The sequence below is a fragment of the Peromyscus leucopus genome, chromosome 16_21, assembly GCF_004664715.2.
Source record: "Peromyscus leucopus breed LL Stock chromosome 16_21, UCI_PerLeu_2.1, whole genome shotgun sequence".
Taxonomy (NCBI): Eukaryota; Metazoa; Chordata; class Mammalia; order Rodentia; family Cricetidae; genus Peromyscus; species Peromyscus leucopus.
This window is the reverse complement of record NC_051084.1, coordinates 37,585,003-37,596,089: the sequence shown is the minus strand read 5'-3', so window position 1 is coordinate 37,596,089 and position 11,087 is coordinate 37,585,003. Positions and strand designations below refer to the sequence as shown.

At 42.2% G+C, this 11,087-nt stretch overlaps 1 protein-coding gene across 1 annotated transcript in view; it reads left to right on the top strand.

Annotated features, from left to right (window-relative positions):
* The first annotated feature begins 323 nt into the window (after positions 1-323).
* Kansl3 (KAT8 regulatory NSL complex subunit 3) overlaps positions 324-11,087 on the top strand; it is a 32,001-nt gene continuing 21,237 nt past the window's right edge. The window contains 2 exon segments of the mRNA XM_028865654.2: positions 324-906; positions 3,459-3,629. Coding sequence (XP_028721487.1) covers positions 692-906; positions 3,459-3,629 — 386 coding nt within the window. The 5' untranslated portion in view covers positions 324-691.

The window sequence follows — 11,087 nt, the reverse complement described above, 5'->3', positions numbered from 1 at the left end:
CCTCGATCTCAGCCCAAAGCGGCGAAGCCTGGAGCCCTGGGCAGCAGCCCGCTTCCTAGACACCCGCCGTGCCCGGCTGTTGTTCCAGGGGCGCCCGAACCCACAGGCCCTGCCCACGTCTATTAGGGGATGGAAAGTAGGGACCCCCTAGCTTTTGAAAAATTCATGCCTGTGGTTCCTCTTGTTTGCAAAAACCTTTACCACCCAGGCAGGAAATTGCATACCAGATTTAGGTCTTTGATTTTTGTTTTGCTTTCTTTTTTTTCTCTCTCTCTTTTCCCCCTCTTTTTTTTTTTTTTTTAAAGAGACATGAACTCACTCTACCTCTGGCTGCCCTCGAACTCATAAAGATCCGTCTGCCTCTCCTTCCCCAGTTTTAGGATTAAAGGCGTACACCACTACACCTTGCAAGCAAAGTTCAGGTCTTTGTGAACTGTGGAGTCTTGTCAGTTTATAGATACATGATTGTGCATTTTGTGTAGCACCGGCACCTTTTTGGTAGTGATGTGGGAACTCTTACCTTGAGTGGGCAAAGATGTGTGTGATCGATGATAGGCGTGACAGGCATAAAAGCCTATTTTGATGGTGTACGCCCGGAGCAGTTGAAAACACTGATTTGACAAACCACGTCTCCCTGCAGGTGACTAGCATGCAGATACTCGCACCCTGACTTGGCTGCCTGACCACTGACATGGCCCACCGGGGTGGGGAGAGGGACTTCCAGACTTCAGCTCGGCGGATGGGTACTTCCCTGCTCTTCCAACTTTCCGTGCATGAGCGGGAGCTGGACCTCGTGTTTTTGGATCATAGCTATGCCAAACCATGGAGTGCCCACCCAGATGCCAGTAGTGCCCGCCCCACCCGCATGCTCTTTGTAACTCCCCGTCGGCAGCAGGAGAATACTATGTGAGTTTGAGAACACCATGTGAGTTTGGGTTTCCTTCTTAAGGGCTACTTCTGCCTAACCTTGGCACTGATCACATGGTGGGGTTTAGAGAGGTGTTGTTCTTGGAGTGATTGGGGGTTGTGGGGGTGACTGGAGATTTTGGATGAGTAGCATAAGCCCATCAGGGACATCTTCACAGACATCTCCAGATGTGAGTTAGCAAAGGGAGATTGTGCAAATGAAAGCAGCCTAGTCCACTTAGATAAGTGTCATAGAGCTTGTGTGGAAAGAGGAAAGGGAAGAATTTCCTTGTCACTTTACTGCGTCTGATTTGTCTGACAGTGACTACAATCTATCGTTGGCTTTTCCTGGCTTTAGTGCACAGATTCACAGATTTGGGAGGGAGTTCCCAAAACATTGCTTTCATTCTTACCTCCTTACAGAAAGCCACCTGTGGGTTAATCTAAACCCTCCTAAGTCTCATTATATTTCCAGCCACCCTACGTTAGAGGGTAAGAACATTTCAAAAATTTACTATCTGATAAGTGATTGGTTACATTTGACCTAACTAATTAGTTAATTATTTTGAACCTTCTGATTTCACCCATATCAGGATTTGTTGAAATACTCTAGTCTGATCATTACAAATATTTGGATAAGAGATTTTGTTGTTTTTTTGTTTGGACTTCATGTTTAATCTTTCCTCAAGCACAGGGCTTGTTGTTTCTGTGGGAATAGTGGGTTCTCTGCACACAGACACACACACACACACACACACACACACACACACACACACACACACCATTCCCCTCCCCAGACAGTAGTATAGCTGAAGATGGTTTTGAACTCTTGATCTTGATCTTCCAGGATAGAAGGTGTATGCCACCTTGATTGGTTTGTGTGTTTTCTTCAGGGACAGGGCTTTACTCTGTACCCTGGCTAGCCTGGAACTTGGTGTGTAGCTCAGGGTAGCAGCAAATTCTTGATCTTCCTGTTGCCGCCTCCCAAGCGTTAGGACTGCAGTCATAGGTGTGGCTTAGAAGAGAGGTTTGCTTGTTTGTTTGTTTGAGAAATGGTCTCTCTCTCTCTCTGTGTATCCCTGGCTGTCCTGGAACTCTCTGTGTAGACCAGGCTGGCTCACAGAGAGCCATCTGCCTCTTCTTCCATGTACTAGCATACCCAGCTCAGAAGACTTGTTTTTTATTTCCTAATGATAGTAACATTTTGTTGACTTGCAGTTTGCTCAAGATCTATGAGCCATTACTTAGAGGAACATTCTAGAATAATCCTGATTCCTCTGGCCTGGGGCATAACTGAAAGTCTTTTGAAATATTTCTTTTTTATTGTATAAAACTTCTTGCTTACATTAAAACTCATGTATTTGTATCTCATGGCATTTTCTTAAAATGAAGGTCAGTGGTTGAGTAAATTACTTTATTGGAAGACTTATTTTATTTTTAATTGTGTTTATGAGTGTGGGTATGTACATTGAGTGCCAGTGCCCTCAGAGGACAAAAGCATCAGATCCCCATGGAGCTGGAGTTACAGGCAGTTGTGAGCTATCCCATGTGAGTGCTGGGAATCAAACCTGGGTCCTCTGAAAGAGCAGCAAGCACTTTTAACTGCTGAGCCATCTCTCCGGCCCTGAGGAATGGAATTGTTTTTTCCTCCTCGAGTCAGGGTTTCTCTGTGTAGCCTTGGCTGGCCTGGAGCTCGCTCTGTAGACCAGGCTGGCCTGTAACTCAGTCCACCTGCCTCTGCCTCCCAAGTGCTGGGATTAAAGGCGTGCAGCACCACCACCATGCTGGACAAGGAGCAAATTTTTAATCCTGTTTATTTGAATAGGTTTAAGTAGCCATGAGTGACCTATAACTTTGGGACAGTATGCCTAGGGTAGCCAATTATTTACTTGTATTTGTCTCTCTTTATATACACATATCTGTTTGTTAGTTTTTGTATAGCTGCATTTAAAAAAGACTTTGGAGCCAGGTGTAGTAAGTCATGCCTGTAACCCCGCCCTTGGCGAGGCTGAGGCAGGAGGAGTGTCAAGAGGGTAAGGTAGGAGCTGGAGAGAGGTGGGTCAGCAGTGAAGACCCATACTCTTCTTGCAGAGGACCAGTGCCGCACGCTCTCAGCATCCGTGTCAGATGTCTCTGGCCTCTGCGGACATGAGCTCACATGCACATACTCACTTAAATAGGCACACAAAAATTGTTTTGAAAATGTTAAATAAAACAACAACCACGTTCAAGGCTAACCTAGGCAACATAGTCAATTCCAGGCCAGTGTGAAACTGCTTCAAAAAAAAACCAAAAGACCAAAGGCCACTAGAGGTACAATGGCCTTGCATTTCCCAAGCACATACCAGGGAGAGAGGAAAGCTTGATGAATGTGGGGAGATGGCTTTGGATCGCAGTTTTCGTGTGCATGTGATGAGCTTATTCATCATTTAAAGCTAATTGTGTTCAATAGACAATGTATGTATCTTTTTATTTGCCAATCAAATGATTGTTCAGCACTTGTGTTGTGTGAAGTGTGTGTGGCTTGGTCCTATTTCCTCACCTGTTTACAGTGAATCAGACGTTCCAATAGATGTGGAGACGGTCACATCAACTCCTGTCCCACTCTATGACAACCAGAAGGCACGGAGTGTGATGAATGAGTGTGAACGGCATGTCATCTTCGCCAGGACAGACGCAGATGCTCCTCCTCCACCAGAAGACTGGGAAGAACATGTCAACAGGTAGGCCATTCCTTGATCGACTTGGTCACTTTGGGGTTAATTCTTTGACATCATCTTCACTGAAGCATTTACTGAACTTCATTTCTCTCTCTTTTTTTTTTTTTTTTTTGGTTTTTCGAGACAGGGTTTCTCTGCGTAGCTTTGCGCCTTTCCTGGAGCTCACTTGGTAGCCCAGGCTGGCCTCGAACTCACAGCGATCCGCCTGGCTCTGCCTCCCGAGTGCTGGGATTAAAGGCGTGTGCCACCACCGCCCAGCTCTGAACTTCATTTCTTTTGTAGCTATGTAAATTGTATCTCCGCTCACTGCTGTGAATGACTTAGCTGCAAGGGTTGTGTCTCAGCTGCCTTACTGGCTGACCCTAACTCTAGCGCATTGATTGGCATACATAGTGACAGGTGTCTGTAGTTGCAGCGTCTTGGAAGGCCCAGGCAGGAGGGGACTTGTACTTAAGAATTCAAGACATGTCTGGACAGCATAGTGAAACCTTAATCTCTTTAAAGCAGTGGGGGTTGGAGATGTAGCACAGCAGTAAAGCATTTTCCTGGCATGTGTGAGACCCCAGCACCACAAAACCATACAGTTTGCTTGCTGGACATAGGTATGACTTACTGTGTAGGCTATACAATGTAAGAGCCACCCAAACTACCTAAAAAGCTAAATTATGTTTGTAAGATTTGCATTTATATGATCTACAGTTAGGGTAATAAATGTTTTGGAGTTATCTGTAAAGCTAATATACTTGAGTTGCTTTAAAATACAGTTTTTTGAAGTTGGGGATATAACTCCATGACAGAATTTAATTTAAAAAAAAATGGTGAGGGGGCGAGAGAGATGGTTCTGAGATTAAGAGCTGTCCTGCTCTTCAGAGGACCGTGTGTTGGGCAACTCACAACTGCCTGTAATTCCAGCTCCAAGGAGGATGTCTCTGGCCTACTTGCACACCTGAATGCATATGGACATACCTACGTGTGCGCGTGTGCACACAGACAAATTATAATTTACAATTAATAAAAATATGACTTTAAAAACTATGGGGACAAATGTTTGGGAGAATTAAAGGACTTTTTAAAATCAGTTAACCTTTGGTTATGATTGAGAGGTTTGGTTTATTAAAGTCATCAGTCGTCATAGTATATAGTAATGCCTTTCTTAAGTCAGTCCTTCTTTTTTTTTTTTTTGTTTTGTTTTGTTTTTTTTAGAGACAGGGTTTCTCTGTGTAGTTTTGCGCCTTTCCTGGAGCTCACTTGGTAGCCCAGGCTGGCCTTGAACTCACAGCGATCCGCCTGGCTCTGCCTCCCGAGTGCTGGGATTAAAGGCGTGCGCCACCACCGCCCGGCAAGTCAGTCCTTCTTTTAAAAGAAGGAATTTGAAAGATTCATTTTGTATTAATGTCTATTTGTCTATGAGTGTATGCTAGTGTAGACCACATGTGATGGTTGCCCTTTGAAGTCAGAAGAGGTTGTTGGATCCCCTGGAGCTGCAGGCACTTGCGAGTTGTCTGATATGGATGCTGGGAACTAAACTCTAGTCCTCTGGAAGAGCAGCAAGTGCTCACAGCTGTTGAACCCCCTTTATTGATTTTTGAGACAGGGTCCCTGGTGTAATGTAGGTTGACCTCAGACTCCCTTTGTAGCTAGGATTTGATCTTGAACTGATTCTTGTGCCTCTACCTTCCATGTGCTGGGATTATAGAAGTGTTGCCCCCATGCCTTGCCTTTATTTACTTTTATGCATAGTTTTACTGTGAAAGTCAAAGCTGGCCAGACATACTATAAGTATGTACCACCATGCATGGTCACTAGTTTCTTAATTTATAAGGAAAGATAAAACTGTAAAGCAGAAGAGACACTGGAGTGCCTGACTAGAGTATCCATCCCCAGTTGAAAAGTCTGAGAAGGCATTCTGTTATAGGGGGTGGGTGGGTGGAGAATCTTTACAGGAGAAAGATAGGCACACCAGATAGCTAGGGTGCTGCAGAAAACACTAGAGAGATTCCTATATTTGACTTGTCTTTCTCTAGTCACAGAGTGAACCTCCATCCCCTATTAAGACCCCACTGCACACTGATAGGATTTTGTTATTTTGAAATAAACTGTTACTGTGTTTTGGTGTCTGGTAAGATTTGGGTGGTGTTCTATTAGCAACAGGCTCTAAGCTATCTCTTTGGTTAGGTAACTTTTGCAGGTAGCTGATTTCATTATTTGTTAGTACTTATTAGCTTAACTCGAGGTCATCCTTTTTCTGTAGCTTGTTTGGAAGTTTTCAGTTGCCTCTGCTGTGATTATAAGCATCTTATTGCCTTCTTTCCCTTGCTTGTTAAATTGCTGCTTCCTTTGTTCCTGTATAAGCCATGTAAAATTACAGTTTCCCACACTGAGAACTCCATGGAGAGCTCTATAGGACAGCTCCCTAGAATCTAGGTTTTTATCTTTAGAGAGACTACTGATTGGCTTATATCTGTAGAGTCAGAAACTTCCATTCTTTGTTAGAGCTCTTTTCTCTGACTTTTGAATTATTCAGTAGGAACTCCCACAGATCATTTTGTGTTTAGGAAACAAAATCTACTACCACCACCTAATCCTAGTTTTCTCTAATGATGGCTGATGTTTTATGAAATGGTTTCCATCTCTGCTTGATTTAATTTTCTGGATCAGGCAGGGGTTGTTAAACTGACACGTGTGCCAAGTTTGGTCCATTGCTTGCTTTGTATGCCTTAAGAGTAGTTTTATGTTTTTAAGTGCTTGGAGAAAAAGACACATAAAATTCTAATTTCAAGCCAGGCGGTGGTGGCGCACACCTTTAATCCAGCACTCGAGAGGCAGAGCCAGGCATATCTCTGTGAGTTCGAGGCCAGCTTGGTCTTCAGAGCGAGATCCAAGACAGGCACCAAAACTACACAGAGAAACCTTGTCTCGGAAAAAAAAAAAAATTAATTTCAGTGTCTGTGATTCACAATTCTTAGAATACAGCTACGCCCATTCATTTGATAGTGCCATGGCTGCTTTTGCACTAAAACAAGAGTTTTGTATTTGTGTCAGAGACCATATGGTTTATGATCCCTCATATGTTTACATTCTGGTTTCCTATCCACAAAGTTAGCTGACTGGGTCTGGGACATGTTCTTGTGTCTGTGTGTCACAGTCATATAACTTGGAGGATTATTGGAAGTTCTATTTGATGGTAAAGTAATATAGTCCTGAAGATGTCAGGCCAGCTAACCCATCTGTTGTCAAATGAAAAGTTGCATTAGATGCATTTGATCTGGTGGGTTTTATAACATCTTAACTTTTTTTTTTTTTTTTTAAGTCTAGTACTGGAAAGTAGGCTGTCTTATCTTAGAAATCAGAACTTCAGAATTTCAACTAAGAATCTTCCCATTCTCCTTTTCCGAACTTTGTGTGATTATATACTATGATACGTAGGTATATATTAGGTCGGATGTTTGGTATTTCAAGTCCAAGATCTTTGTTTTCCTTCCTTCCTTACTGCTTGCCCATTTTCTTTTCCCTTCTTTTATACTTTCTTTTCTTAGTTGTGTGATTTAATTGAGCTTTTCTGATGTTGTCTTGCCCTGTTTAATTTTTCACTTAAAAAAATTTCTTTAGGCCTGGCATGGTGGCTCACACCTTGAATTCCAATGCTTGGGAGGCAGAGGCAGGTGGATCTCTGAGTTTGAAACCGTCTTGGTGTATATAGTGAATTCCAGGACAGCTGAGACTATGTAAAGAGACCTGTCTCACAAAAACAAAAATAAATAAATAAAATTAAGATTAAAAAAAATATGATTTAGACAGGGCTAGTGAGATGGCACTTGCCAAAACACAAACCTGGTGCAAGTTTGATGACCAGAGTTTACTTGCTGGAACCCATGTGAGGTAGGAGAGAAATCATTCCACAAAGTTGTATTCTGACCACATAAATGTCATGGCATGTGCTTCCCTCCTAAATACATCTCACACACACACATCCCAAGCACATACACACAATTTAAAAAAAAAAAAAAAAATTCTGGAGTTGAAGAGATGGCTAAGCAGTTAAGAGAATTTGCTGTTCTTGCAGAGGGCCAGAGTTCTATTTGCAGCACTCATGTGATGGCCTACAACCATCCTAACTGCTTTCAGGGGATTCAGTTCCCTTTTCCAGCCTCCTTGTCCTTTAGACATTTTTGCATTGAATCAGTCTCCCTTGGAACAGAATCAGGGAATTAATAATTACCTTTGAAAATACTGGGTTTGCTTGGCTTGGTGGCATATGTCTATAATTCCAGCCTTTTGGAAACAGGAGGATCCGAATTTAAAGACAGATTGGGTTACATAGTGAGACCTTGTCTCTTTAAAAAAAAAAAAGAAAGAAAGAAAGAAAAAGAAAAGAAGAGTCAGGTTTTCTAGAACCAGTGTGTTATTTTTGCTTGCTTTAACTAGAATGAGCCTGAGGTCAGCATATCATTCAGGTTGGTCAGACCAAGGAAAACAAAGACTGATCTCATCTATGAGACGAAGAAAATGCATTTCTTGCACTCATGAAAATTAAATAGATTTTGGCCCGAAGGGAGGGGGTAGTTGACTCACCCCAGTTCCCATCAGCTCCTTGACTGTTTAGGCTTGTATTTAAAATTTGGTCTCCTGTGTTTGAATTTTTCCTTAATTATATCTTTAGCATGCTCTTTATCTTAATCTTGGTTAGATCTTTTTTTTCCCTCCTGCCTATTTAATTTTTTAGCCTCCCACGAAGCTGACAGAATGCATAGAGCGTGTTTCAGTTCTTGGGTCACTTTGTTGTATGTACAGCAATAATCATAAGCTTTCACATTTAATTTTATGTGTTATGTGGTAGTCCTTTCTGAATAGATTTTAACTTTTCTCTTTTGAGATCATATTTCTTCCTCATCATTTTGTATTTCATAGTAAAAATAGAGTTAAAAAAATGACTGAGGAAGGGCTGAGGAGATGGCTCAGTGGATAAAGTACTTGCTGTGTGAGTATCGGGGCCTGAGTTAGGGTCCTCAGCACCTACATAAAAAAAGCTGGGCGTCATGGTGATAGACATCTGTTGCCCCAGGGTTAGAGAAGAAGTTGGGGATTCTTGGAACTTGCTGGACAGCCATTTAGCCAATCATTGAGTACCAAGGTCAGTGAGAGACCCTGTTTCAAACAATAATATGAAGAAAGATAGAAGAGGACACCTAAATTCAACCTCTGGCTTCCACATGGACACACATGGACACCCCACCCACATGCATACACCACACACACAAATAATAATCTTAGTGCTTACAAATAGGGTAGAATTCAAACAGTAATTAAAAATTAAGAAGTACATTAAAATGGAAATAGATCTGTCGCCAGAAAGCTTTTTCTATACTGTTTGTGAACATTCTGTTTTCTCCCACATCTACACATGCAAGTCTCAAGACCACCTGAGAATCACTGTACATAGAGAGATGCTACTAGGATAAATATGCTGGGCATTTCAATAATGTGAATGGAAAGGAAAATAGGAACTAATGGGCTAGAGGTATTCGTCCCAACAGCCTTCCTATTCCAAATGGAATTAAGGCTTTTCAGTCCCCATCCCCAAAATCCAAAGTCTCTAAGGAACAAACCACAATAAAAATAGACATGATTCTGATGAAGTAATAGGAGTTACACCAAGAGAACTAGGCGGGAAAGAAAAAAGAAAAGCACAATCTAGAATCTTCACGGTATTATAAGGGTGAGTAGCTTTGGGAACTCAGAAGGGATTTCCATGTAACAAGGAAAGCTTCGCAGATAGATAGAAGGCATTGCTAGCAAGGTATGATGCTACAGTCCTGTAATCCCCAGCATTCAGGAGCCAGAAGCAGGAGGATCATGAGTTTGAGGTCAGTATTGGTTACATAGAAAGTGCAGGTCAACTTGAGCTGCTTGATGAGATTGTCTCATAAAAGCAAAGGCTGGGAATATATAACTTAGCGGTAGAATACTTGGCTGTGTTAGGTCTCGATTACCAAGACTGGAAACGATGACATTTCTGAAGAGGGGTTGCTTGGTTCTGTCTCTAAATCTGTGTTGCTATCATTGTTTATCATAGTTAACCTGAATTTTAAGTAACTTAGAGAAAATCTAGTTCATCCCCCCACCCCCCCAAGACTGGAACACCCAGGGTACATAGCCAGCTCTTTATTAAAGAGCGGAATAACATCCTGGCTCTTGGTTAGGCTTCTTCTGGACCATGGGAGTTGTATAGTAGGTGGATATTTTATTTTACAGAGAGAAAAGGGGTTTCTAGTAAATACTTGCTTACTCTTGTATACCAAATAGTTGAACAGAGTGGAAGGCTAATTATTCTTCATCTGTGTATTCACTAGGCTATGATAGTAGTATTTGTAGACCCATGGCCTGTAGAAATGAAGTATCATGTTGGAGTAAGACTAGGTGTGATGGAAAAGATGCTGATCTGCTGTGAAGTAAGAAATGGGGACTGTTGATGTCATTTTAAGTAGCTTGCCTGTAGCTTGACCACCTTAGAGTGGTAAAGAGCTTGGTTGAGTGTTGAGTCTAAATCTTCCTGCTGTGTTCTTCCTGTTGCTTAGCACGCATGTGCTTAGTAGGGTGTGTGTGTGGGTGGGTGGCGGGTAATGACAGGATGAACCTAGCTGTTCAAAGCACTTAGAATGCAGTGTGTGTGCAATTTGTCTGTTTATTCAGCATGTGTTAACTCCCCAGAATGTCAGGCACTTGTTGCATGCACTGAGGATATAGCATTAAAACACAACCATTAAGAATCTTGGCTTTTTTGCCTTTTATATTCTAACAAAGGGAGCCAAACTCAGAATGCTAGAATGTGAGATAGTGATGTAGTTGGAAAATGGAGCTAAAGAATCCCACGGTGGGATAAAAGAGGTCAAGGAAGCTTCAGTAGAAGGTGATATTTAACAGTGACCTGAAGGAGAGGAAAGAGGACATTACTGTTTGATTTTAGGGAATGAATGAAAAAGATCCAGATACAGGACTACATGTGATGCACATGGGTGTAGGGGAATGGGCGGTATTGATCAGGGATAGAAGAGTACACTGAGCTAAGCTGAGTGACAGTCATTGGATGATGAGATTGGGAAGGTACTGAGATCCACATGGTTCATTGCAAGAACTTTAACTTTTTGTCTTTTACATTTTATTGATTTGTGTGTGCTTATGTTTTGCATGTATGTATGTATGTATGACCTGTGTTTCTACAGGTGGAGGCCAGAGATTGATGTCTGGTATCGTCCTCTAGTTTTCTACTTTAGTTTTTGATATCGAATCTCTCACTGAACCTAGAGCTTGCTGATTGGTCAGACTGGCTGGCAAGCAAGCCCCTGGGATCCTTCTGTCTCTCCCCACCCTGAACCCAGCACTAGAGTTACAGGTGCATGTCTCCATGCCCAGCTTCTACATGGATATTAGGGAATACAAACTCAAGGCCTCATGTTAGCATAG